Source organism: Epinephelus fuscoguttatus, linkage group LG4 (assembly GCF_011397635.1).
Source record: "Epinephelus fuscoguttatus linkage group LG4, E.fuscoguttatus.final_Chr_v1".
In the NCBI taxonomy this organism is placed as follows: Eukaryota; Metazoa; Chordata; class Actinopteri; order Perciformes; family Serranidae; genus Epinephelus; species Epinephelus fuscoguttatus.
In genome coordinates, this window is record NC_064755.1 from 5,922,185 (window position 1) to 5,949,752 (window position 27,568).

Here is a 27,568-nt window from a genome sequence, read left to right on the forward strand (position 1 = left end):
CACATTAAAAGTGTGCTGGTATGATTAAGTTTTACACGTGTACTATTTTGTGAACTGAGACTGATGTAAGAACAGACTGAAGCTAGAGAGCTAGCTGCTAGCCTGGAGGAAATCAAAGTTTCATCTAATATTCATGTTGGGACAAGCTGCACCTGCAACATTTATAACCAGGCACATTAGTGTGTGTGCATGTATGTGCGTGTGTGTTATAAATTGTTTATCTCTATGCTTTTGGTATAGCCTATGTGCAAGCTTCCTACCCTTTTCTTTTCTTTTCTTTTTAATGTGTGAGTGACTCTTAAGCAAATAATTCCTTTGTCAGCTTATTGGAACATTTTATAGCATTGTCATGTCTATTAAAAATCTATATATGTGATCACTGAAATTAAATCAATTCTTAATTTTACAGACAGGGAAGCTGTGCTCACACACCATAAGATCAGGCGGCCATAACTATAACACCTTTAGTCTGTGAACATCTGCTGCTAGTCGCAGCTGTTTGAGTTTACATCTCTGAGAATTTCTCACCCTGGTTTTACCTCAGCACATTTATTTCAGTTTGTAGACCGTAAGAAAACAGTTACATGCTTCAATACTGACAAACAGCCATATTAGTTATTACACAACTTATTACAAAAATGTAAAAATTCACCACTCTAACTGTTGCAATGAAGATTTTGAGACATGAAATGGTCAATTACAAAACCTCAATCGCACCACATCCTTTCCCCACCTGGAGTCATGGAACATTTATAGACTAGGAAAACAGCATATGATCAAAAGAGTAAATAGTAGAATAGTTTTACGTTATTGGGATGTGTTTGTGTCAGTTGACACTGTAATTATCATTTTTTAATTAACTATCAATCACATGACCACATGTTATTGTTCTGACAAACCCACAAAAAAACCTTTCACTAAATCTTGCCCCCATATGGTGATTGTCCAATACCCTTGGTGTCCATAACTAGGCCTGTTCAGGACCTGAACATCCACTATGTGGGGGCCAAGATGCTGGTTTGGGGAAGTTTACAATCCAGGAAATCCATCAAAAATTTTCATTAGATAACTAATTTGAAAACAATCGAAAAAAAATCTGGGGCAATATTTGTGGAAATGAACTGCTAGGCTACATACTACTGAACTGATTAGGGGAAATGGGAAACAGGTGAGTAAATAGATTGAGTAGGTCAGGTGGTGGTAATGGCAGAATAGGGGTTATAGAGGACAGGAGGGTGTGGCTGAATCTGGAACGGCATCAGAGTTCATAACAGAGCAGTTAAACAGAATGAATGATCAGGCAAAAGTTTTGACAATTAGTGTGTGTGTATGTTTTTATGTAATCACTAAGTGTAAGATCAGTCAACCATCACATCCCAATCTGAGCCAGCATCTGTTTCAGGCAAGCTTCATCTCTTGTACCACTAATTATCTGTCTCACAGACAAAATCCTGGGTACATTTAAGAATTAAGTCAATGGCAGCATAAGAAGAGCAACAAGCAGTGGGAGGACAGAGAACAGTATGGCATGTAGTGGAATTTTGTGCATTTAATATTTTATATTTCTCTGTATGGGTGGCACGGTGGTGTGGTGGTTAGCACTGTCGCCTCACAGCAAGAGGTTCGATCCCAGTGTGGGAGCCCTTCTGTGCAGAGTTTGCCTGTTCACCCCTTGTCAGTGTGGGTTTTCTCCGGGTACTCTGGCTTCCTCCCACAGTCCAAAGACATGCAGGTTGGGGACTAGGTTAATTGGTGAGTCCAAATTAACCGTAGGAATGTGAGTGTGAATGGTTGTCTGTCTCTACATGTCAGCCCTGCGACAGTCTGGCGACCTGTCCAGGGTGTACTCCGCCCAATGTCAGCTAGGATAGGCTCCAGCCCCCCCGCGACCCTCAAGAGGATAAGCGTTTAGAAAATGGATGGATGGATGGATGTCTCTGTATGGTCAGGTGTAAAAAATGCTTAACAAAATAAATGGCACATAGAAACCTGAAAGAGCAGGCTCTCTTCCAAGAATTTATAGGGATTTTTTATGTTGTTTTCAGGTTTCAAGTATCACAAAATGTTGCCTTGTTTAGTTCAGGCTTTTCACACTTTGCGTTCTGAGAGTGGAAGTAGGCCAAGGCAACACTGACTTACTTCCAGTTCTCTACCAGTGTCATTGAGAAAAAACTACAGCTAACACTCCCATTGAGAAACTGAGCTATACCATGGCCCAATAAAGTTGCGAAAGTCAGTCTGTGAGTGTGTCTGTCTGTGTGTCTGTTCCACATTTTTCTCCTGACTGACTTGGTCAATCCATGTGAAATTTGGCACAGCGGTAGAGGGTCATGGGAGGATGCGAATGAAGCAATATTACATCAATTGGCCAAAGGGGGGCGCTATAACAATCGATTGAAATTGCAAACTTTGAATGGGCATATCTCATGCCCCGTATGTTGTAGAGACATGAAACTTTGCACAGAGATGCCTCTCCTCATGAGGTACAAAGCTGCCTCTAGAACCCATAACTTCCGGTTGTAAAGATTTCCCGCCATTTCGAATTTTTTGAAAAACACTTAAAATCGATCTCTTCCTAGGAAGTTTGACCGATATGCATGAAACTCTGTAAACATGATCTAGGGACCAAACTTGCTTAGTTACAGGCATCAGAAGAGTCGAGGGCGCCACATTCAAAATTCTTCATGGGAACCCCTTCATTTTAATAAGGAAGATATCTATTCAACCCAGAAAGGCTTAAGACGTCTTAAAAAGGGGGCTGTTCCGTGCCGGGTGTCAGGAGGAAGTTACCTTAAGATTTGCAGCTACTGCTCTTCATTCTGACCATGACTATGCTTTACTGCGATGGCTCTCAACCTTTTTGGGCCAGCGCCCCCCTAGCCATTTTCCAGGTCCCTTACTGCCCCCCATCAGTCAAAATGTCATTAAAAAAGCATGTCACTGAATGCCAAAATTTGGAATATCATTTACATTACTTTCTCAAAGAGCAAAAAAAAGCCATGTTTTCTTCCAGGAAATAATGAGCATCAACCATTTAATTTTATACATTCTGGTAAATGTTATGCACCAATTTATGGTGGAAAAGTCTTTTTTATGTAGGCCTAAAGGAAAACACAAACTGTAGGCACCAAGTGACAACTGAAAATGTAATGTGATATAATGCAGTAAGGCTCTCAGTCATTCTGTATTGCTCCCAAATATTTATTCTCCTGTAGATCAACGTTTCTCATTTAATGTTATCCCTGCTGTGTCAACACACCTATAGGCATGATTTACTCTTCAGTCCTCTTTTGCTTAGAGTTAACTCATATTTCACATGGTTATGAACACTGGTCTCCTTGGGAAAGTCCCGGGAGAAATTCTTGTGTTTTGTGACCCAGACATCAGCCCAACATGCCTCCTTACTGGACCACTCAGGGCGGCTTCTGGTTACTCTCGTCAGCATATTGGTAATATGATTGCAGCCTCCCACAAATGCGTGGGCAATGCATGAATTACTGGCTCAGGGATACGTGGGATATTGGTGCATTACTTTTTGCAGGAAAACATAAAAACAAAAAAATCAACCTGATTCATTATGTTCATGTGCTCTGTAAATGAACTTTAGCATCTTCTAGGTATTGGCATTCAGAGGGGAAAGACAAGGCTTAAATTAAACTTGCTAAAACCTGCAGACACCATGCTGACTCTCCAATGACATTAATTCTGTCCATTATTAGAAGAGAGACATAGAGCTGGGTCAGTCAGGTAAGAGATGAACCGATGGGGACAGACTGACACGGTCTGTCCAGAATTTAATTTCCTGCTGGCCAGCTATCAGTTTCAAAACAACCTGTGGCTGGACCGACACTCATCTCCGTTCAGCTGTCAATAAAAAAATAACTACTGCTGAGTCATATCAGACTTTTTTTCATTCTGTCTTTTTACTGTCTCAGTCTGGGTTTCTTTCACCCTCAGTCATCTGGCTTTTACTTGTTAATGGTTCTTAAAACAGACAATAACAACAGAAAAAGCATAACATACAAGAAAAGATGAATCAATTTGAGTGCACTCACATACATAACCAACACATGACAAGAAGAGATCCAGAGGACATTTTATTTTTGTCAACTTACAGAGACTTGGTTTTAATGTTCTGTTTTTTATCTCTTGTTTTGTACTTTCTGATGATGCTTTCACATCTTTGAGTTTGTTGGGGAGCATTAACAAACCAGTGACTGTGTAATTTGTTCTCAGCTTAGCAGAGTAGCAATTCATAAGCATTTTAGAGTATGTAGAAGATATACATCTGTGAGCACCTACGCCTAACAAGTGAAAATGGATGGGGTCAGGTCTCAGTCAGTGGTGGCGTGGGGGAGAATCCCAAAGTGATACTGCTCATTACTTCTACCTAATTAAACCAAGATCAGTTGTTTTGACCTCATATAATAAGATGTGTAAGAAAATGAAGAGTAGGCAACTGTCAGGTTGAGTTGGAGTAAATCTGTGAAGTTGTTTCAAATTTAGACTTATGCCCTCTATACACTGTGCGATTTTAGCAATCTTATAAGACTATTACATGACACACTGTGAGATGTGGATCTAATAAACTTTGGTACGACATCAAGTTTGATGTGTGCAAATTGTATGATGGCTGTTTCTACTGAACGGCAGGTTATGACGTACGTCAATATGCAACGTCATCAGCGTGCACTGCATCAGCGTACGTCATCCATCTGCGCCACCATTGGTAGCTTGCTCACCTGGAAGTTGCCGTTCCTCCGCAATTTCCTTCCATGCAGCGTCTTTTTTCTGGCGGTCATGATAGCAGCTGGAGGAAACATCAAATAAATAAGACTTCTGCTGCCACAGCTCCATCAAACTTTCCTCTTTCTGGGAGTTCCACAGACTTCTTTTTTTTCGTTTTACCTCCGTGGCAAGCGATCATTTGTTTGGGTTTAGCGCCGGTGTCCCGGTGACCATTGCGTCATTTCGTGCTGCATTTCTATTGGTTGATTAGTAGACCTAGGTTGTAGCAGCTGTCACACTGTGAGATAGTCATCATAAATTTCTGACACCGTCAGAATTTAAATCTTAAATTGGTCCTGTAGATTAAGCCTGTTCTAGATTTAACAAAATCAGCTGCAAAAGATAATTTGAGTTACTCAAAGACTAAAATGAAGATTAAATTAGTCTTTCAAGGAGGCAGGTTAAACTTCTGTTTAATGCCATTTCTGAGGGGTCAGGGACTATTTAGAATATCTAAATGCAGACCGACATGCACTTCAGTACGGCAGCGTGTTGTTGCCGTGCCAGAAAAAGAACAACTAGTTTGATTAGTAAAAAATGTTTTTCACTATATTACAAGATATTTTCATGGTATTACTTCATTTGAATTTATCATGTTTAAACAAAAAACTTTTATTGTGTTAACAATACACTCTTTATCTTGTTATAATGTGAAACATTATAATTAAAATATGATAATTATTGTTTTGATATGAAACATTTCAAGTTATAACGTTATCACTTAGTATATTGTGATAACGTATAACTCGTTTGAATGAGGACAGATAATCTGAGGAATATGGTTCATTTACACTTTCTGATGAAGTTCTGCTTCATGCTTGAGACATTGCAAGATTCTGTTGTTACTGAGCACAGTGGATGGTGTGATAAGTATGCATATACTAAGAGGGATTTAAAAATGTATGGAGCTGTACGCAGGAAGGAATGAGTCTGACCCTCTCAAGCTAGCTCATTTCCTATTGATCAGCTAGAGGGGCAGGAAGGCTCCATGGACACAAGCTACACCATCTCACCTTATTCAGATACGAGTTTCATGTTAAAGCCTAAGAAGAATCATGAAAAGTTTCATGAACTGCTATTAGAGGGTCCACCATCTTTTCCAGTGGACTGGAAGTATACATAGAATATAGCTTTCAGAACTGATGCTCAGTAACATAACTAGCCTCCACCTGACTTCACCACTTGGCTTCACCACACCTCAGATTGCCATCAAAACAATCATCCATGTGTGTCCATGAAGCAAATGTGACCACTCTTTGTCTGTTGCTCAATAGCACCGTTACTAGCACTAATACTTCTTTGAATAACTGAATGGCTTGACACATTTTGTGCTAGTAGCGCTGTTTTGTGCTCATTATAGTTTTTTGAACAAATTCTTTTTGCCTCTGCCATAGTTTTGTCTCCAAATTTACACCAGTATCTGTGCTTTCTGTTTCATTTTGGAATTTTATGAGCACAAGTAGACCATTGGCATGTGCTCCTACTTAAAGGTCCAGTGTGTAGGAGTTAGGGACATCTATTGGCAGAAATGGTACACAGTGTTTAGAACTATGTTTGCAGTGACCTGGAAATAAGACTCTTTGTGTTTTCGTTACTAAATCGTTTAGAGCTATGTCCGGAGCGGGTCCTCATCCTCGGAGTCCACCATTTTCTTCTACAGTTGCCCAGAATGGACAAACCAAACACTGACTCTAGAAAGGGCCATTTGCATTTTTGCGTCAGCCACCATGGTTCTACATGCTTGGCAAATGAGAGAAGTTTCAGTTCTGCAACCTCACTGCTACATCCCACTAAATCTTACACATTGGACCTTCAGTCTAATTATGCTTAACCCAGGACTTCTCATTTAGTCTCACTTACCTTACTCCTTCATCTAAGGGCTCATTTATGGAGAGAGACGGAGAGGGAGATGGATGAAGCGTTTGGTCAATACAACGGGTTCATTTTGTCCAAGTTTGTGCACATTTTCTGAAAGCTATTGTATATGGACCAAACAGAGCAGTACCAGCAGAGATCTTGGGGGCAGTGTAGTGTGGTTTAAGCAAGATATGACCTTAGAAGATGGTGAAGAAATTTTCAATAATGGCGGAAGGAAACAAATCGGTAATATACTTAAAAGAACTCTCACTTCACGTTGGGATGTATTTAATGGCCTCACAGACCACCGCCTCTACAATGCTGCCTCTGTTAAAAGGTTCAGTATTACAGCCTCCACCTTTGCCTTGTTTGTTGTTTGTAAAACATTTGCCTCTGCCCTCTAGTGCCATCTATTGGCTGAATCAGAATCATCTCAAATGCAGTTATATCTATTTTCATACCTAAAGGGAGTAAAAACGAGCCTTAAGCCCATTCTGCAAAATGTTCAGGAAGATTTCCCTTTCTATCTCGTGTATGTTAAAGTAACCAGCAGTACTACCAGAGCAGAGTTAACCAGGGTACAGCAGAGAGGATTACCAAAGCAACAGTTGAATAAAGCAATGGGACATAAATTGATCTATGTAGAACAAAGTGGAGTAATAAATCCAGTGGCTATCACCCGAACCACTAATGGTGTACTGCTGTTAGCCTAATGGTGTAATGGTCTGCCTTCACCAGGACCCTCAGAGACAGAAGAAACCACAACCCCAGACAATATCACAGTAATCTGTTTTAGAGGCTATGATGACTGGTAAACAACAAGTGGAAAATCCCTCAGTAGAGGATCTTACATTTCAAATGGAACATGATTGAATTAAGTGAGCACAGGTTCAGTGGTGTGGTTCTACAACTATGTCCTGCTATCAACAACAGCAGTATATCACAGAGTCTACAGTAATCTAGCGCTGCACTTCACTGCTTGTAGTTAGCAGTTCTGGAGTCAAGCCTCTTCTGTTGCTCATGATATAAATCTGATGGCATGGGTGCATGTTCTAGCGTACTTGTGGGTTAATGTGGACACAAACGTATTTAATGTAACACAGCTGATTTTAAAATCTAATTTCCACTTTAGTTATAAACTGTTAGAAATCTGATGGCCTGTCCACAGGCCCTCCTGCTATGTTTTTGAAAATTAGTATATTTAAAACAACTGCTGTATTTGGTTTGTTTAAGTGGCCTACTCATATGACATATCGTTCTGAAGCTACACTCCTCGTGGTGCCATTAATGCTAACCATTTCAAAATACTACCACCACCGCAGGTTCAATATACGCTTCTGTCAGACAAAAACCAAACGGTTATTACTCACCTATAAAACGTTTTCATAATCCACAGAGCCATATTATCCAGACAGTGCTTACACAGCTCTCAGTTCATTTCTCACACACTGTCAGGGGTCCAGATTATCTAAATCCAGCAAAATATTTGGTCCAAACACATTATGACATCCATAGATTTTCAAACGTTCATATTCCTCTAACATATTATCTATAATTTCTCAAGTACTGCATGTAAACAAACTGATCTCAAAATGAAGGTGAACTCCTGCCCTTTTCATTGACATCTTACTTGAGCCAATAGGAGCTTCCAGTGCTGTTGCTATGGCCTGGATAGCCAACGAGGACCTTTGTGGAAGGCATGTGCATCAGTTACATTTCCTGTAGTTTAAAGGTATTTAAAGAGCCAGTGATCGGTCCATTTCATCCGAGGCTTATGGGTCTTGTAGTCAATGACAATTTGAAGCTCCACAGCAGTTTTTAACCCCCATTTTTTCCATCAGACTCTTAGAAATGCACAGGAATAATAAACAAATGGCTCCTATGTTGTCTTAAGGGAAAACAGTCTTTCTTATCAATTTAGGTTTTCTAGAAGCGTTTTTGTATTTAGTAAGCTCCTAAATTTCTGTCTGCGCTGATAAGTTTTAAACTCATATTCACACATTTTTGTATCCTCTTCCTTTGAAAAGCCCCTGGAAAAAATTAGAAAAATGTGTAAAAATATTTATTTTCTATGATATTGTTATCTACTTTGAATTTGGACTATGTGAGGCTTCATGCTATGGTCCCATTGTGTTTTCCATTCTTATCATCTGTAGCATCTTTTTTTTTTTTCAAGAAAAGTGAAAAATATTCCCTCCCTGACTTGTGGGAGGAGCTGCTGATGACACGCACTTGTGACCCACTGCCAGTGGACTAACAGGAAACAGTTGATAGCAGGAATGAGCAGCTAGTAGCAAGAGGGAAATGCAAACCTGAAAGACACTGTAAAGATGAGCAACTGGGGAGACAAGGAATTGCACGCCCTCCTTGCCCTTGCAAATGAAGAGGCCATTAACCGTCAAATGAAGCGAACGGAGAAGGACGGGCATACTTATGAGAGAATCGCCAAAGGACTGACCAGCCGCGGCTTCCCTCGTCACTGTTTATGTCACACGCTGAGCCAAACGTTTTGTTACTTGCTCACGCCCCCCATTGCTCCGAAAAAGGCACATTCTGTATGAGCAAAAGTAGGCAGGCGGCATTTCGCTGCACTCCCCGATTTTGTTTTCATACTGCTTGCTTAGGGCACTCTCATCTCTAGGGGGCGCCACAAATGGGGGAAGAAAACAAATCAAACTGTATCTTTTGCTATTGTTTTACTAATACTATTCTATTATTTTGAAGGCCACATCAACATAAATATGTAGCAAAGCCCACTAAATAGTAGAGAGGCCTTCTTTTCTGAGTTCCCTCCTAAATCCTTTGATTTACATTGTGAAGTGTTCAAGCTCTATTCAGTAAAAATTAGTACTGTGTGAAAGTAAATTATAATGTTCTCATGATGTGTTCAGTATAATCTTGCACAATGTAACGCAAAACCAAATGTGCTACGAGCGCCACTGCATGGATAGGGATTTTGGGTGAATTTAGGTGAATTTTACAGACCACATATGCAACTGACTGTCTGTGGCTATATCCCAATTTGATATCAGGTATCAGGTAAATACTGTACATCACATCAACTGGGCTGATGACAACAGTCTTGGAATAATGTTGATTTTGATGCAAGTGTTAGTATACGAAAGTATAAATCTACTACATCTCTGCAGTGCTCCGGCCACAGCCTGTTTTTTCACTAGTCACGAAGATACAGGGCAGGGGATGTGGCTCACACACACACACACACACACACACACACACACACACACACACACACACACACATGCACCGATCTGTGTTGTCTGTGAGAGTGGTTTGAGATTTAATCCATCTGATTTGGGATTACTGATGTGTGGTTTGTGTTTGAACACGACACACTCTGCACTTTGCACACACACAGATAACTCAGAAGATGACTGTGTATATATCGGAGTAAAAGATAGAAGTAGAAGGTTTGCTTTGACCCGAGGACTAATACAAATGCTGTACTCATCATGTGCCTAAACAAAAATAGTGTTTTGGAGCAAAGACTCGAAATTATTAAATGCAGGATATTGTGACCACATATTAACCTCAGTGTGAAAAGAAATGTAGTTTGGGTTTCAGTGTCACGACTTGGTGTTTTGCTGCCCACAGTCAAAGGTGGACTGGCCATCTGGACATGCCTTATTCCAGAACAGTCGATCTGCTATACTCTTTAATCAGACAGGCAGAGAGAGGAGCCTGTTGCTCTGAAAAGTGGCATTGCAGGGAGAGCTACCATCAGGAAACACCACATGGGTCAAAAGTCTACATGATTCATCTGCTTTCAACAGATTTATTTTAGCACACTGCTGCTTGCACATGCTTCGTCATGTTGATAGAGCCCCTCTGCAGTGCTGTCAACTCAATGCACTGATCAATGCTTTGGAGTTCCATTGAGGACGTTTCGGGACATGGTGTACGCATGTTGCTGTTGAGTTTCATGCCCAGATAAGTGTTAGCTTAATATCTACCCCTTTGCTTGTACTACCAATGTTTGATTGGTAGTAATTTAACTAATTCTGAAGAAGTTAATTAATACAGAAAATTGCAATGCAACTACTCTAAGCTTATTCAACAAGGCGATGTGGGTCCCATGGCTCAAGGTGTATTGTTGCTGGATGATGGGGTGTCACTGGGCTGGCATGCTGAGTAAAAAATCCAGGCCTATTTTTCATTCCTAGTTAGTTCTCATACAGACGGAGAATATGTGCCTTGCAGGGAAGAGCTGAGCTCTGGGTGTATCTTGGCAGTGACAGTGACTGGCTCCCTGGCTGAGAAAGCATCCATATGGTGGATATGACCCAGTCACCTCTAAGACATCACGAACAGGAAGGAAGACTCAGAGCTCTGTTTTGTGTCAACACAGGGCGTGGAACATATTGTCCCATCGGCAAGATGGTTCAACAATGAGGTTATGTTCTTGACTGTGCTGGTTTGGTATATCAGAGACTCACTCTGTGTCTCAGTGGGAGGAGAGAATTGAGTAGTGGTAAAGATTGTGGCCATACAAGTCCAGTGGTGCGCTGCAGTCTTGATGCAAAGAATATTTGTGTCTCACATAGTCACCTACATGACGGCACAGATTAGGTTGACAGGTCAGCTCACTTGTTACTAGCTGCAGCAATGTTGTGGGCTGATATTGTCAGTCTGTGTGTTGTATGTGTGCGCATCATGGCAACATGTGGTCCAGGTGACACCAATTGTAGCAGGAACTACCGCAGTAACTGTTATGACAAGGGATGCACGATAATATCGGCACATCACTGGTATCAGCTGATATCAGCTTTAAAATGAACTATTAGAATCAGCCAACATGCTTTTTCTTATTTTGTGCAATGAATGAATATTATATATACTGGGAAGTGTTGTATTTCATGTCTCTCTTCATGGCTGACATTTTTTCGGGAGTCCCACGGGTCACGTGATTCCCACGGGATGGGAATCAGTTTCACTATTCGTCATGTGATTGGAACGGGATGGGAAAAAAAGCCAACAGGAGTGGGTGGGCCTGGGAATCATAATCAATAGTCAAGTTTTTATAAAGTAGTTGAAACTAGCTCCACCTCCAGCAGTTACAACAGTAACATGCTGCTCTAACACTGATGCTTCAGTATTAATAATCTAATGATGTCATATATAATAATATCAGTCAGAGGAACCAAACATGACTTTTACTGCAATACTTTAACTAAATTTTTCTCCCTCAGAACTGGTTCTTATGACGTATTGTCTGACCACATCAGAAGTCAAATGTGTTTATCATTCTGAACAGCTTCAAGGTGGAGTGAATGTTAAAATAATTAGGCAATAAACATCAAAACACAACATTGGATGTCATATTTGGGTTTATATTCAACTAAGGCAGGCATTGTGTGATCCATGTACTATATATATATATATATATATATATATATATTTTATTTTATTTTATTTTTTTTTTTTTTACTGTAACTGAAACACAACATGGGAGCGGGATGGGACAGGAGTCATTCTTGTGGGATTGGGACGGGACGGAAAATCCACTCCCGTGTCACCCTCTAGTATGCATGTATAATAGGAGAGACTTGATGATCATTAAAATTAGGTGGGGGAAAAAATGGATATATCGATAGCGGTATCGGTAATCAGTCGAATGAGCTGTTACATATCTGTGTATCAATATTGGCAAAAAATCTAATATCTTGCATCCCTAGTTTTGACAGTTTCTATGAGGTGTTTGTCTGTTTGTGGACAGATTTTATCAATAGAATAGTGTCACAACTATGCAAGATGCTGTCCTGAAACTTTACAGATGTGTAACTGTGATCAGGGTGAAGGGCTAGTTCAAAGATAGGTGTAGTCTGAGCAAAGGGGCCAGAAGTAAGAGGGTAGGAAGTAGGGAAGGTGCCATTGGTCCTCCCATTTTACGCCCTTATTCGTTGTAAGCCGCAGATTGCTGGATTGCAGTTAGACTGATTTCATTGCAAGAGGTGTCTACTGTTCCATAATAATTTGGCCACTCTCTCTGGTGATGGCACACCCACATTAACCTCTCTGAAATCACAAAAAAAGCCTTTATTTATGTTTTGCTTGACATGGGATCCCAAAGCAAAAAGAGGATTTCAATATTTTTTAGGGGAAATTCAATTTTTTCACTCTTTTGTCATTAACACACAGGCCCGAAAGACACACACATGCACAAACAGGACCTATACATGCACAAAGTGGAGAGATGTCAGAGTGAGAGGGCTGCCTTGGTCAGGCACCCCAAGCAGTTGGGGAGTTCAGTGCCTTGCTCAAGGGCACCTAGGCAGTGCCCAGGACATGAACTGGCACCTCTATTCTGGCAGACTGAAAAAAATGGATGAATTGCAAACAGTTCACACAGTTACATGAGATAGATTTGACGCCCCATGGTTATATGCCTCAGTACACCACTCAAGTTTTTTCTTAGAGTTTACATCCACGTCTGTGAAAACATGGATGCGTCACACACACCTTCAGCCTCAAAGATCTATACAATCAGCACAGATTCAAGGTGGACACCAAGATTAGTGTCACCAATTAAATGTCTGACCAAATGTCTCCCCTACCTGAGTTATGAAGCTCAATAATGGCCAGAAAAGTGTTTTATGCAGAACATTATGATGTCACAGTGAAGTTGACCTTTGACTTTTCGGGATAAAAATGTCATCACAATTCTTGAGGATAAAAACATGTTTTGTGGGGTCACAGTAACCTTGACCTTTGACCACCAAATTCTAATCACTTTATTCTTCAGTCCAAGAGAATATTTCTGACAATTTCAAAGAAATTCTGTTTTTGAGATATCATCACAAGAATACCATGGAAATGTCGCAGTGAGTTTGACTTTTGAGCTATGATCACCAAAATCTAAGACACAATGATCAGAGACAATCATAAGACACAGACTTTTGCTCTTCATACTGCTTCTTTCTGTACTCCTGTCAGTACATTGGTCACATAATCGCAGCCTTTTCAGTTATGTGGGTTACAGTATTGGGGTAATATTGTGCATTATTTTGAGTAGGTACAAACAGTGCTTGAGAACAGCCTGAAAACATTAAAGTATAGGACGTAAAACTGACAAAGACCATTCATTAAATATAGCTTGCAATATTGCAAGTACCTGCATGCAACAATTTACAAATATGACATTTTTATCTTAACGAACTTAACTTAGATTAACTGAGTTTTTCTATTTTGCAGGAGTGATAATTGAAGACAAGATCTAACAGGACTCTGGAGTCACCAGCCACACCACCACGACTTCTAAAACCAGGAACTGAGACAAACACACATTCCTACAGAGAAATTCCATCTTGTGCTAATTCATATTCAGAACACTGCTTAAAACTAGCAAGACAAGGATAAGCTGGACTGAGTAACCTGCACTGCAAAGTGGGGGAATTTGTGATGTTTGATGTTAACACCATTATTCACTATTCATTTTAAAAGACAGTAAAGGAACACAGTCACTAACCTATGACTGACACTAGTTGTTTAGCATATTTAAGCTAATTAACTTGTCATGCTTTACTAAAAGATCAAATTGCCAGTTTTTTGTGATCTGAAATTTAACACCAGACTGCACTTAACTAACAAGCCAAACGAAAACCTTATATTTGCTGTAAAATTAACAATTAGCCTAGCAGGCCGAGTAAGCCAAGATGGCTGACCCCTACCAAAATAACATGTACCAGCAAGGAGGGGGTGACAGCTATGGGACTTATGGAGAAGGTGTTGGCCATGATGGATACGGTTACCGGGAAGACTACCCTCCTCAAGAAGAGGACGCAGCGAGCGACGTGACTGAAGGACACGATGAAGAGGATCAGATGTACGAAGGAGAATATCAAGGGATACCACATCCTGACGAGGTGAAGGCTGCACAGAGAGCTGCACGGTGAGACACCTTGTTGTTGTTTTTGTTTTTGTGCAAATGTACCCAAAAAAGTGCAATACTATAGCTATAGACCTGCTGATTCTAAGCAGGGTTTAAATATGTAACGTACTCACTCTGGAAAATATATAATGTACTCAACAAAGGAAATGAAGGCACTACTTACAGCAGCAAAAAAAGTAAATTGAAGATGGTGGAGACAGCTGTAGAAAGCTCCAGAACATCACACCTAATTCAATTTTGAGAAAACATTTAGCTTTCTCTTTGTGAAAGCTTAAAATCTCACACGGCAGAAGCAAAAATCACGTGTACAGAGAGAGCCAGTTGAGAGGCCCGACTGAGTTAAAGCTGAAGACATAGGTATTTACAAATCTGTCTACATATTTCCGGATCTCTGTATGCATTTGCAGATCGTTGTACAGATTTACAGATCGTTGTACAGATTTACAGATCGCAATACACTTGCAAATCTGAATACAGATTTGCAGATTATTTTTACACATTTACATATCTGATTACGCACACACAGATTCTAAATACACATTTGCAGATTTTTGTATGCATTCACAAACTTTATTACGCTTTTACAAATTATTTTACACATGTACAAATCTGATTACGCACACACATTGAGATATGCATTTGCAGCTATTTTGCTACCATAATGGCCCCATACCCCTGGTCCATTTGTCAAAACCTCCTGAATGTCTAGATCAGAAAATAGGTGAGCACACATTAATATATCAAAAAAAAAAGAGTGAGCACACATAGGTAGGTTTTGGGCGCACTGCCAATTTCCGGCATGCTAAACAGCATTGGAGAAATGCTGATTTGTATCGTGAAACTGCTTTATTCAATGTTTTTAGCAATTTAAATCACCTGGCCCATTTGTTTTGGAGAGGAAGAGACCTCTGAAGTCAATTCTGCTTTCATACTAAGGAAGAAATTCTGAAGGCTGATGATCTGAAGAAATTCTAACTTTGAAAAGTTTCAGCCAGTTTCAATATACAATACTTACTGCTAGACACCATTAAATCCTCCTAAATCTTACACACTTAACCTTTAAGTCTTTGAGGCATGACTTGCAGGTCAAAGAGCAAGTTTTTTTCTCAGTCTGTCAATTCTTAAAAAAACAGGTCAGTGGCAATATCACACCAAATACTTATTTTTGAATGGAGACAGCATTTAATGTCAGGTCATAAGTATGAATCAAAGCATCTGTATGAGTCAAACAGCTCAGTGAAAACTATCAAAACAAAGTGCAGCTGTTCAAAAAGTCCCACGATGAGTTTTTGTCTGTTTGAAACATTATAGTGGTACTATACTGTACATCTCTGCTCCTGGTTTTGATCTGAACACATCTCAGACTTATCACATAAAAATCAGTATTAGTGCTGATTCTGAGTGTGACTACAATGCCCAACTATTATTGCTTAAGCTTTTCATCAAAAGCTATAATAAATCTAGAAGCAAGAAGCAATTCAGAGGTTCAAGCCAACATGAATGGTTAGAAGTTAAAAGCTGTGAAAAATCAAAACCTTTGACAGTCTTCAATACCTGTATTAAAGATAAGCAACAGATTTTGTGACAATCAGACAGATGCTCATTCATTTATGACCAAATATGTGCCCGGCAAAACCCTTCAGTGGCAATGTCACCCCCTACTGGTCAAATGTAAAAACGTCTGAGGATATGTTTTGATCAAGCAGCAACCTCTGTGGCTGAAAAATGAGGGCAACACAAGATATCAAAAAACTGCAATTCCTTGAATGGCAACTTGAGGCTGGGTCCAGAAGCCATTCAATCCCCATAGACTCTCACGTTAAAATGCCCAATTTTACAACAGAAATTAACATGTTTACAGTAGGGCGGTAATCAGTCAAAAGAAAATCTTGAATCTTGAATCTGCAATTCTACCTATTCTTTGACAAATCGATTTGTTGATGGGGGAAAAAATCTGCATGGGTACAGTATGTCTATATTTACTGAATCGCCGCAGTGCACTGAGTGCACTCTACCCGGTGGCATTGAGTGTCACCAAAGCATTTTTTCCTGTCACAGGAACCGATAGCTATAAACACTTGCCCAAGGGAAGTTTACTCTCTGTTCATGCAAGTGGAATGCCCTGAGTGAAATGTAAATGTTGCCGATGTATAATGCCCGAAAATAAACTGCACACATTTACTTTTCCACCTAAGCTGAGTGCATGAGTCTGTCTCACCACTAAACTTTGAACAGGCCTGATTTGAAAAATCTGACATACTGGAGACTATAGGAGGTAACTTTAGGGTCATTTACAACATAACATTACTGACTTTAAATATCTCTGTGCGGCTGCATGGGAGAGAGAGACTTACTATTTTTGGCCCCGAAGCTAAAATTAGCCATCATGCCGCTTCAACAGGGACTCCGGTGGGATTTTATCCCTCTTAGTAGCTTTGTTATCCAGCCTTGAACTGCAGTGACTGCAAAGACTTAGTAAAATAAATCCATCGTGATAAAATCCAACACTGAATGTCTTAAAAATGAGGAATGAAAAATGTTTAACTTTGGGTAAAATGCTGAGCTTGTCACCATCACCAGCCATCCAATCACAGTGAAAAAGGGGCGGGACAAACTGCTTAGACCAAAAATCACAGAGAACGAATATAAGTGCTGAACAACAACAGCTGACATTTTGCAGTTGGGAAAAAAAAGGCTTCGGTGGAGACACGACTAATTTAAAGTGACATCAGTGACTGTCTGACCAATGAGAATTTGGTCAGACAAGACCATGATGACGTAACAATCAACCTGCTGACCAGAACGTTACAGCCCTCTTACCATATCATGACAACAGTGCAAATATGGCGTATGTAGCTCTGTAAAACCAAGATGGCAAAGTCCAAAGTGCCAAACTCGATGTTTGGAATTTGTGGTGCCCCCTAGTGGTCAATTTGAACTTTTGAGGGTATGTTTCAGGTACTCACGTGGACATAGCCTGCACATTTCATGATGATTTCCCCATGGTTGTGGAGTAACGTGTACTTATTTTATCTACTCTACGTCTACTACTTATGTGCGGTGCCACATAAGTTTTTACGCACTTTTTATGAACTAATACAGTTTAGGTGGAGATGTCAAAGATGTGCTTTTCAACACATCAGAATGCAAGGAATATCAAAAAAATATTAAAACAAAATTTAACGCCTGTGTTTTATTTTCGTGCCAATACAACTTTTCCAATACCAGTGTTTAAGTGCCAGTGTTTCTTTTCAAGTTTTCTTTTCAATGCCATTTTTATTTGCCAAATTTTACTCTCACTGTTCCAGCTTGATAAACTTGCAGTCTTTATGACTTCTTATTCTCATTCTCTGTTTGTGTCCAGGACTAAAGCTCGATCAGCCGGCAGTGCGGTCTCTGAACTACAAGAGTTATCTGAACAATATGAAGACATCATGGAGGACTGTGGCCACGGGAAGTTCCAGTGGACACTGTTTGTGGTGCTGGGCCTGGCTCTGATGGCTGATGGAGTTGAATGTTTTGTGGTTGCGTTTGTTCTACCATCTGCAGAAAAGGATCTGTGTCTCTCCAATGCAGAGAAAGGAATGTTGGGTAAGGGCTTTAATGATTTACTGTTGCTTACAGTGTGGTGTCTGTGTGAGTAGTGCTTTTCTGTGGTCTGTGCTTTGTTTGCCCACTAGTGATGTAGATTTTGTGTTGCTTCTCTCTGGTTGGGCTTATCGCCCCTGAACAGAAGTATGATGATAGGTTAATACTTTTCTTTAGAGAAAAAGACAAGTATGTTCGAATATGGCCCCCATGTGGCACCACTGCTTATAGGACACACAGATGTCCTATCTGTGAATGTGACACTGAAATAAAAAGCTACACAATACAAGTTACAAGCACAAATTTTGACCCTGTTCTTACACCTGATCTGACTGGCCAATCAGCACGTTGCCCACTGACCATCCAATCGAAGGAAGTCAAACTGTTTAATCAGTCTTGTTTACTTCATCCTTCAGGAGCATGCTGGAGTCAACATGTTGAAACATTTACATATCTTGACCTCAAAAAGTTGGCGACATGAAACATGGGCACTGACTCTGTTGCCTCTAAACAGCACACATCAGTGATCCAGAGTGTTTATTCACCTTAGGCGCGGGGCAAGCAGGAATGGGAGAGCACCTCTCATTCCCACTGTCACACGTCCTTATTCACCATTAAGCACATACATTCTCCCTTCTCTCGCCAGAGTTCTCTACTCTGTCAGCTCGGCATACAGAATAAGAGGCACCGGGTTGAATGGTGCTGTCCAGGATTTAGCCAAGTGTCGGTTGATCATAGAATATTTCAATTCCTGATATCCTGTTGGAAACTGATGCGCCACAGAGGTGGTCCATTTTATTATCCAGTGCCTGCACAATGGCTTGAAGGATGCTGGTATGGCTGGTGTCCATCTTCTCTAGGTTTTCATGAATGTTTACTGATGTTTACATTTGAAAACCTCCATCTAGCCACTCCCAGTGGTTATGACTACACCAAAGGGCCATCTGTTTAACATTGTGTCTGTAGGAAGACTCTTCACTGTCTCCGATGAGGCTGATGATCGTTGTCTCACATGCAAATATTAAGTTTTTAACAGATGGATCTGAGGTGCAGTCTTTGGTACTATAGAGGGAGAAGAGCTGTAAGGAGAGCACACATCGCATCAGCCAGTGCTGATGGTCCTGGTGCTGGATGTGATATCTTCCAGCTTCAGCTGCTGCCTTCAGTTTGTCAGAAAGTTTGTGATCCACTAACAGGTGGGGGCAGGCACAGTGAGCTAGGTGAGATTGGATTGGAGGATTTCTGGGATTATGGTGATGAACGTCGAGCTGAAAGTCCTCAAACAGCATCACTGCATATATGGTTCTGGGAAGTCAAGATGCTGTAGAATGTAGTGTAGTTCTGTTCTGACCTATTTACCTGGTAGGCAAACTGCAGGGGTCCAATAGGAGGCCTGTGATGTCCTTCAGGTGGGTCAACACCAGTCTCTCAATGGATACCATGACCACGAAGTCAGGACCGCAGGCCTGTAGTCATTTAATGCCGTGACTGAGGGTTTCTTTGGTGCTGGGATGATTGTGAAGCTTTGAAAAAGGAAGGACTGTCATGCAGCTCCAGTGATCTGTTGATGGGGGCCAGTTGGTCAGTACAGACTTTCAGACAGGACAGTGACACACTGTCTGGCCCTGGTTCCTTATGGATTTTTTGTCTCTGACAGAGCTGATACACATCTTCCTTACAGATCATGAGTGCAGGTGGAAGGTCAGTGGTGAGGGGATTGTAGGGGGTGCAGTTTGTGTGAAATGTCAGCATAAGGAGTGAGGATACATCAAACCTGCAGTAAAACATTAAGGTTTTCAGCTAGCCGATGGGTCTCCACAGTGTGGAGACCCCATGTGGTCTCATGTGGTTGGTGATGTTCTGCAGGCTTCTCCACACTGACACACAGTCGTTGGCTGAAAAAAGCCTGTTTTCATATTTTTAGTGTAGCTCCTATTTGGTGCTCTGATCTCCTTTATCAGTGTGTTGTTTTAGCCGGCACACACATCTTTACAAAAGCTGATGTATGATGTCACAGTGTCAGTGTGTTCATCCAGGTGTGTAGTGCAGCATCAAAAACACTCCAATCAGTGCAGTCAAAGCAAGCCTGTAATTGCAGCTTTGCCCTGCTGGTCCATGGTCCTCGATCACAAGCTTAGCAGATCTTAGTTTCTGCCTGTGATTGAGAGAAGATGAACCAGAAAGTGATCAGAGAGTCCCAGAGCTGCACAGGGGGTAGAGTAATGGGTGTCTTGTAAAGCAATGGTCCACTGTGTTTTTATACCTGGTGGGACACTTAATGTGCTGTCTGAATTTTAGCAGCTCATGACTGAGGTTAGCTCTGTGAGTCCCCATAAACAATGATGTTTGTGCTCCATGCTAGTAATCTGTTCAGCCAGGTGTTGTAATACCTCACTAACACTGGCACTGAGGTGGGATGTAAACACTGACCAGAATGAACAAGGAAAAATAACAGCACTGAAGTTCTGTTAAGGTGAGAGAAAGATCATGGTTTCAGTTGAAAAGTGAAAGAGTCAACAGTGACATGAAGCAAGAGACAGGACCTGTTAGTTAGCCAAAACCACCTTCCCCTAACCTTCACCAAAGTGCTTTAGTTGCCTAAACCTAACAACACATTCCAGAAATTATTATGCACACCATCCATCCCACCCACCTCCCTATGACTATCATACTGTATGTAAATACTGCATTTTTTCATTGAAGTACTCACTTTCTCTCTGGGACAATGTGTGTTTAAAGTGTGCAGGGCTCTATGTTCCCAGTGTTCTCTGTTTCCACTGTCCTTCTTCCCCAGCTCTATATAGCACATAAAAGGTACCCAAGCTCTGTATCTGCATAATCTGACATGAATCAGGTTAGGGGACCAAATTCATGACTCGGAAATTGATGAGATGCACTGGCACAGGTCTTTGTCTAAATGTATCTTCTCTGTGTGTTAGGACAGTTCAACAATTAGTGCAGCCCAAGTAATTAGAAATATGATTGATGATATATTTAAGAATTAATCAATTGAAAATATAACAACTAATCACGGAAGGAATTGAAAAAAAAATGATTGGGTCGATTGGGATGATTAAGGGTTAAAAAAGACGTGCAGAGCCAAGTTTAATTCCCATTTTTAAACAGGTTAAGGTCAGGAAAGAGGTCAAAGGTCAAATTAAGGTAAAATATCAAAATAACAACTGACTATTTCCATCCCCAAATGGGTTAAGATTAGGAAAAATGACCTGGTAAGGGGGTTTGGAACTGCATTTTTACTCATCAATTTTAGTCATACGTTACATCAATCATCAATCTATTTATGGCTCTTTATCTGCTATGTCTTATGTGTTGATATGCAAAACCAAAGCTATTTTATGGACAGAGAGTGAAAAGAATGTGACATGAACACAATATGAGGATTGATATGTGTTAACAGGATATTGATCTAGGGAACATAGAACCCTGGGAACATAGGACCTTAGGAGCCTAGAACCCTGAGAACATATCACCCTGGAAACATAGGACCCTTGGAGCATAGGACCTTAGGAGCATAGGACCTTAGGAGCTTAGGACCCTGTGAACATAGGACCTTGGGAGCTTAGAACCTTGGGAACATAGGAACTTGGGAGCTTAGAACCTTGGGAACATAGGAACTTGGGAACATAGGACCCTGGGAACATAAGACCATGGGAAGATAAGAACTTGGGAATGTAAAACCCTGGGAACTTAGGACCTTGGAAAGATAGGATCTTGGGAACATAGAACCTTGGGAACATAGATACAATCTTGAAGGGGCATGGTAATCACCTCTCAGTGTGTCCGAAAAGATACTACTGTTAATTCACACAGAAGTATGAAGCATAGCACACATGTTGGGTATGTAGTGCATAGCTGGTTTATTTGTAACATTTAGATGAGCAGTGAAGTGATGCTGGAGTTAGCAGGCTCTACACTCTACTGAAAGAAAACAGCTGATGCTAGCTTCCATCTGTCTCTTAAACTCTTCTAGCAGCCTTGCATCCCAGTGTTTGGGCATTGGTCGTTTGACCTGTGTTCAGCATACGACATCCCTCTGTCCTTAGGACCCCCGCAGCGGATAAGTTATATTCCATTATCATAATCAAACATTATTAACATCAGTGTGAAATGATCCAATAATATGTCAGTTGGATGTTTTGATAACATTTATAATGAGATTGATGACATGCACCCTGCCCCACCCAACCACCCTCTCTCTCTCTGTCTCACACACACACACACACACACACACACACACACACACACACACACACACTGCCAGCCAAGGGAGAGTTAGTGATTTCCTGAAGCTTTTGAGAGCACTCAAATTACTACTGCAGTCTAATTAACTAATGGGCACTGAGGAATGAATCAGCCTGTTGGATGTTGGGAGTGTGTGGGAGTGTGTAGTATAAGTGGGCTTGTGTATTGGTCTGTACACATTGCGTACTGTAAATGTATGCAGGTTCTGTTATGTGCAATGTTAGAGTGAGTGTGTGGAATGGTATATGCTATACATCTTAAGGTGTGAAGTCTTTTAGTTGAGCAGGAGAGGAGGTGAAGGGAGAATAGAAGAGACACGGAGTGGTTAGGATAGCAAAGATGAAAAGGGAGAGAGGAGAAGAGAAATAAGTGAGGGGACAGGATACTGAGAGGAAAGGAAACAAATGGAAAAGATCAAAGGCGAGAGAAAGATCAGAGGAGAGGCAGTGGAAGGGAGAGAGTGAACAGGCAGAAGGTGAGAGTACAAGAGGAGGGTGAGGACAGAAGAGTAAAGGGAAGAAAAAATGACAGGAGGTGCAGAACAGAGCAGAGTACAAGGGAGGAAAGGGGTAGAGAAGAGAGGGGAGGATAACAGAAGAAAGGTGAGATTAGAGGAGAGTTGGTCTAACTCACTGGATGTAGACTGTGGCTATAAGTCTGCCTTTGGCTGGCTATGTGGGCTGGCATCCTCCACCATTTCAGCTATCTGCATACTGTTGTCAAAATCCCCTTTGCTATGGGAAGCAACAACCTTCGAGCTAACAATGTACACACTGAAAATGGCAGGTTACACTGGGACCAATCAGCTCCACCAGAGCTAAAGTATAACAATGGTCATAAGGTGAATCACACAGTCAGCATATGTCTGTTAGGCCTACTGTTTTTTAATGGTCTTTTCTTTAGCAGATGATTGGAGAATTTTAAAGATGGATTCTGTGACTCTAATGTTGTGGCCACACCAAATGCGTTGCAAATGAACATGTTGCATTACTCACGCAAGTTTGAGCACTACAATATTTTGTGTTGACTCATGTCATACACGCATGACATAGCTGAATCTATATATAAACTTCCACCAGTACATCCTTGGTGTTTAACATCCCTGGAAGATCTTAATGCTGATTGGCTATAAGGGCACGAATTGGATGCTGAAGTTCAGATTTTTCAACTCTAATGAATAAGCGTATGACATGAAATCACGCTACTCGCTTCCTTACTTAACGTATTTCACGTTATTCGACTTTACATGTAATTCACTTACACAAATTGTTTTATTTGCATTAGGTGTGACGACAACATAATCCAGTTCACTTCGTGGTAAATATAGCAAATATATTGCCTTCACATTCTGCTGGATGCTCACTCTGTGTGGACCGAAAAAATATGTTTGCATAAAAAAAGTTTATACACAGCTCTGGCTCTTTAAATGGTAAACAAACAAAGAGGCTTGGACCGAGTCAAATAACACTGTTGTAGCCATAGCGACAGGGAGTGTTCATGCTCATGCACAGGACGGAGGAAAGGCTGTGCAAGGAGAAAAAGGCAGTTGGGGCACACGTTTAGGTGCTGAAATCTACAGCACTATCAAGCAGAGATGGCAGACAAACAGCCACAAAAGAGAAGGTCAGAGCAACAAAAAATCAAAAAGATGGGACATGATTAGGGGGAAGAGTCGCTTTAACATCAGTGAGGCTTTTTAACAGTGGAGAGACCTCAGAGAGTTGAATGGCATGAGTTCAGATGCAAAGGTTGCTCTGTTTCTGCTAGCCAGGTGGGTAACATTAGTTTTGCTATTTCACAGAACTAATACCTGTAGGTGAGCTCAGAGTATCGCGGCCTGGGAAACTGGTTTGTCTGCTCTGCTTGTTAACTTCACAATTGACCTACGGCATGGCTAAGCCACACCCCATTCACTTGGACAACATTCAGTGACCGGGCGCTATGGCAGGGGTCACTGTACACAGCATTTCGTAGGAGGCAATTGATGATTTTTGGAGACATATTGATCAGATGTCATTGAGAAGTAACCAAAAGGGCCTAAACTGCACATTGGAGGGATATATTCATCATTTTATTGTTGAGAAGGTCGATGAAAAGCTTAAATTACAAGTCAAAATTTACAGGTCACAGTGTACGCTTGTGAACCGCATCTCATTGCCGTCACCATCAAAGACAACAAAATAGAGGATTAGCATTGTTCCACTTCAGTTTTTTCTTTTACCATCTTTACCAAGAGTGTCTCTCCGTTAGTTTGGTGCTACAGTATTTACATTAAAACATTCAGCATAACATTTGCCAACCTTTGTTATCGATTATGCGATTACAGATAAGTTAATGAAGCTAAGCTCCAGAAGTTAATGATAGTTTAACTAGAGCCCTTTGGACAACAGCTAACAATGATGTACGATCACCAAAGTACAAAACTAGAACAAAATAGGCTAATGAACTCCCAGCAAACAAGGTGACATGATGAACAACGCAGCTAGGAGCTAACATTAGGCTAACTTTAGCTAACGTTAGCTAGAGATGTTAAAGATAACTTTATATTTCTTTCCAGCAAAGTGACAATATGTTGCCTCAAACACAATGTTGACTTACCTTAAAACAGATGTAGACATCCTTATTAATCTTATTCACGTTGAGTTGATGTTGTGGGCTAACATTACCGCACAACTTTATCCAAAGGAGACACTTTTCTCTGTTGAGATGTGGTTTAGGAAAGGGTAAAAAAAATATACCCTGTCACCCAGCCTCTCAGGATACCTTGTGTCGGAGTTGCATGTACCCCATACACACTGTTTGACCATTTTTAAACTCCAAATCTCTGAAAAAGCTCATAAAACCGAACAAAACTGACTTTCTGTAATGCATTTCAATGAACGTCCAGGCAGAGAATGTCTGAGTGTATGGGAATGGCTATACGCACTGTGACTGGCTCATCACGTTTGAGGACAGGGCTTAGCCATAGGGCAATTAGCTAACGCTAACCCACAGCCTAACTAACATTACACTTAACTTGCTGTGTTGCTGTGCACTTTAATGCCGTATGACATACAAACAAGTTTGCTAGCACGGTGTAATTATTTGGATTGATGCAGGTAACGTTAGCGTTCTTGTTAGCTGAGCTACAAACACACATCCCTGTGTACTTCCTGGGGGCCTAGTCCTCGACCAGGAGGAACTGAGCTACACCATGATACTTATGAAACATAAATATGGTGTTTCCCACACATTTATTTATTTGTGACTTCACTGGGAAGCGGCGGACGGCAGCTCCAGAGACCCCAGCACTGGGGGTCTGGCTTGGCCAGAGGGTAGTCAAGGTGATCTGGGATCAGACCCTGGTGCTGGAGTTTGCTTTGGCTAAAATCGAGTTCTGACATTTAAAGATAACAGAAAGTCAGTGTCTCTTCCCCCACTGTAAACAGAAACTAATTCTGTGGGAAACACTGAGTTAATATAGAAGATATTACTTTGCAAACTTGGCATAAAATATTGTAAATGTGACGGACCCATAGACTGTAATAATACCATTGGTTTGTGGACTGCCATTTTGGAGTCTAGAGTTTGGCATTTTGGCTATTGCTATATTGCTTGTTTGTTTTTTGTTGCTGTTTTTGGAGCCAGAAGTGACCACATTTGGACATCAGGGTAGAGCTGTGGAGGAGTGAGGGGTGGATCTGACTCATAGACTGTGGCGAGGCCTCACAGACAGCCTGTCAATCAAGTGCCCCCACCCATAAATATGGGTAACCATAGGCCTTAATAAAATATAAACAAAACCATTTATTGTACTAGGCTATTCTGCCCTAAAGGTGGGCAGTTTAACATGGGGGATTTACTCTGTTTTGGAGCCAGCCTTTAGTGGCCATTAGAGGAACTGCAGCTTTTGGAACTTCCATGTTGGTTTTATTTCTCAGCCTCAGGGGTTGTCCCTTGGCCAGACCTAAGATTCTTTACTATGGAATTTTTCACCTGTATAATGTCACTTATTGAGGTTAACTCACCCTCAGGCAGCAGATGCTGGGGATTCTGCAATATTGCTCTTTTGGTCAGCTTGCTCATCCAGTTGTTACTGTCATTGCCTTAGTAAGGCAGGTCCATTAATTTGGGGGTGGAGCTTCTGAAGGAGTACATGTATTTGTTTGGATTTTTAATGTGATTATCAACAATCATTCTCTAGAATCATAGACCACCTGTAATGATAGTGCCCGCCTTCTCAAGTGCAAATCTTTCACCAAGTTCACCCAACAACACGGTCACTGCGTCTTGAGCTTAGCACTGCCCAAGAAGATTATGATTGGTTTAGAGAAATATTAACAAGCCAGAGCTCTATAGCAGAATGACAAAGTGTGTTTCGAGACCTTTCTCTAGCACTGACACAGAGCTGTAAAAATAGGTGTGGCTACATGAGACTAGAGGAGAGGCAATGGGAAAAGGGAGAAAAAGCAGCAGATGAGTGGAGAGAAAATTAAAAGAAAGGAAAAAGGAGGAGAAAAAACTGAGAGGTGGGAAGAAAAGAGAAGAGAAAAAGAAGAATATGAGAAGAGAGGAGAGAAGAAAAACTGGGAGTAGCAGAGAGCTGAGCGCTGCAATATTGCTGCCAAACTAATCTATTATAGAAGTGGATAACGTATTTCATAGGATAATATTAATTTAACTTACAAAGACATTCAAATAAATAACATATGCAAACTGATTTTAAAGCTTGAGTCAGCTATGTGCCACAACTTGGTTCAGCTGGCAGCAGAATGAAAAGCTGTGAATGTGTTTATGTGTGTGTTTTCTAATATTGAAAATCTTGTGAAAGATGATGTAATTTAAAGAGGGGACCTTTATTGACCTCTAATGGTGACCAGAAGAAACTGCAACATTAACATACATTACCTGCGACCATACACTGAATTGGCATCTGACACTGGGCAGTCTTTTGCGTTTATCATCAGCACTCTTTCCAGAAACCCTCTCTGCAACCACCACATTCAGCAGCAGACAGCTCCTGTCTCACACCTCCTCCCCTCTCCCAACTTACCTCACTTCAGTCCAGAGCAGTGTTTTCCACAAGACTGTGTGTCTGTGTTTGAGTCAGCAGACGTAGCCAGAGTGATCGATAGTCCTATTCCTGACCTTGGAAAGAGCAGTACAGAATTTCAACGCTGCCCC

General features: G+C 41.0%; 1 protein-coding gene across 1 annotated transcript in view; it reads left to right on the top strand.

Moving 5' to 3' along the window:
* LOC125887250 (synaptic vesicle glycoprotein 2B-like) overlaps positions 1–27,568 on the top strand; it is a 71,255-nt gene that overhangs the window by 15,730 nt on the left and 27,957 nt on the right. Inside the window, exons 2-3 of the mRNA XM_049573929.1 lie at positions 13,858–14,554; positions 17,919–18,145. Of these exons, the coding sequence (XP_049429886.1) occupies positions 14,319–14,554; positions 17,919–18,145 (463 nt within the window). The 5' untranslated portion in view covers positions 13,858–14,318. The remainder of the gene's footprint in view (positions 1–13,857; positions 14,555–17,918; positions 18,146–27,568) is intronic.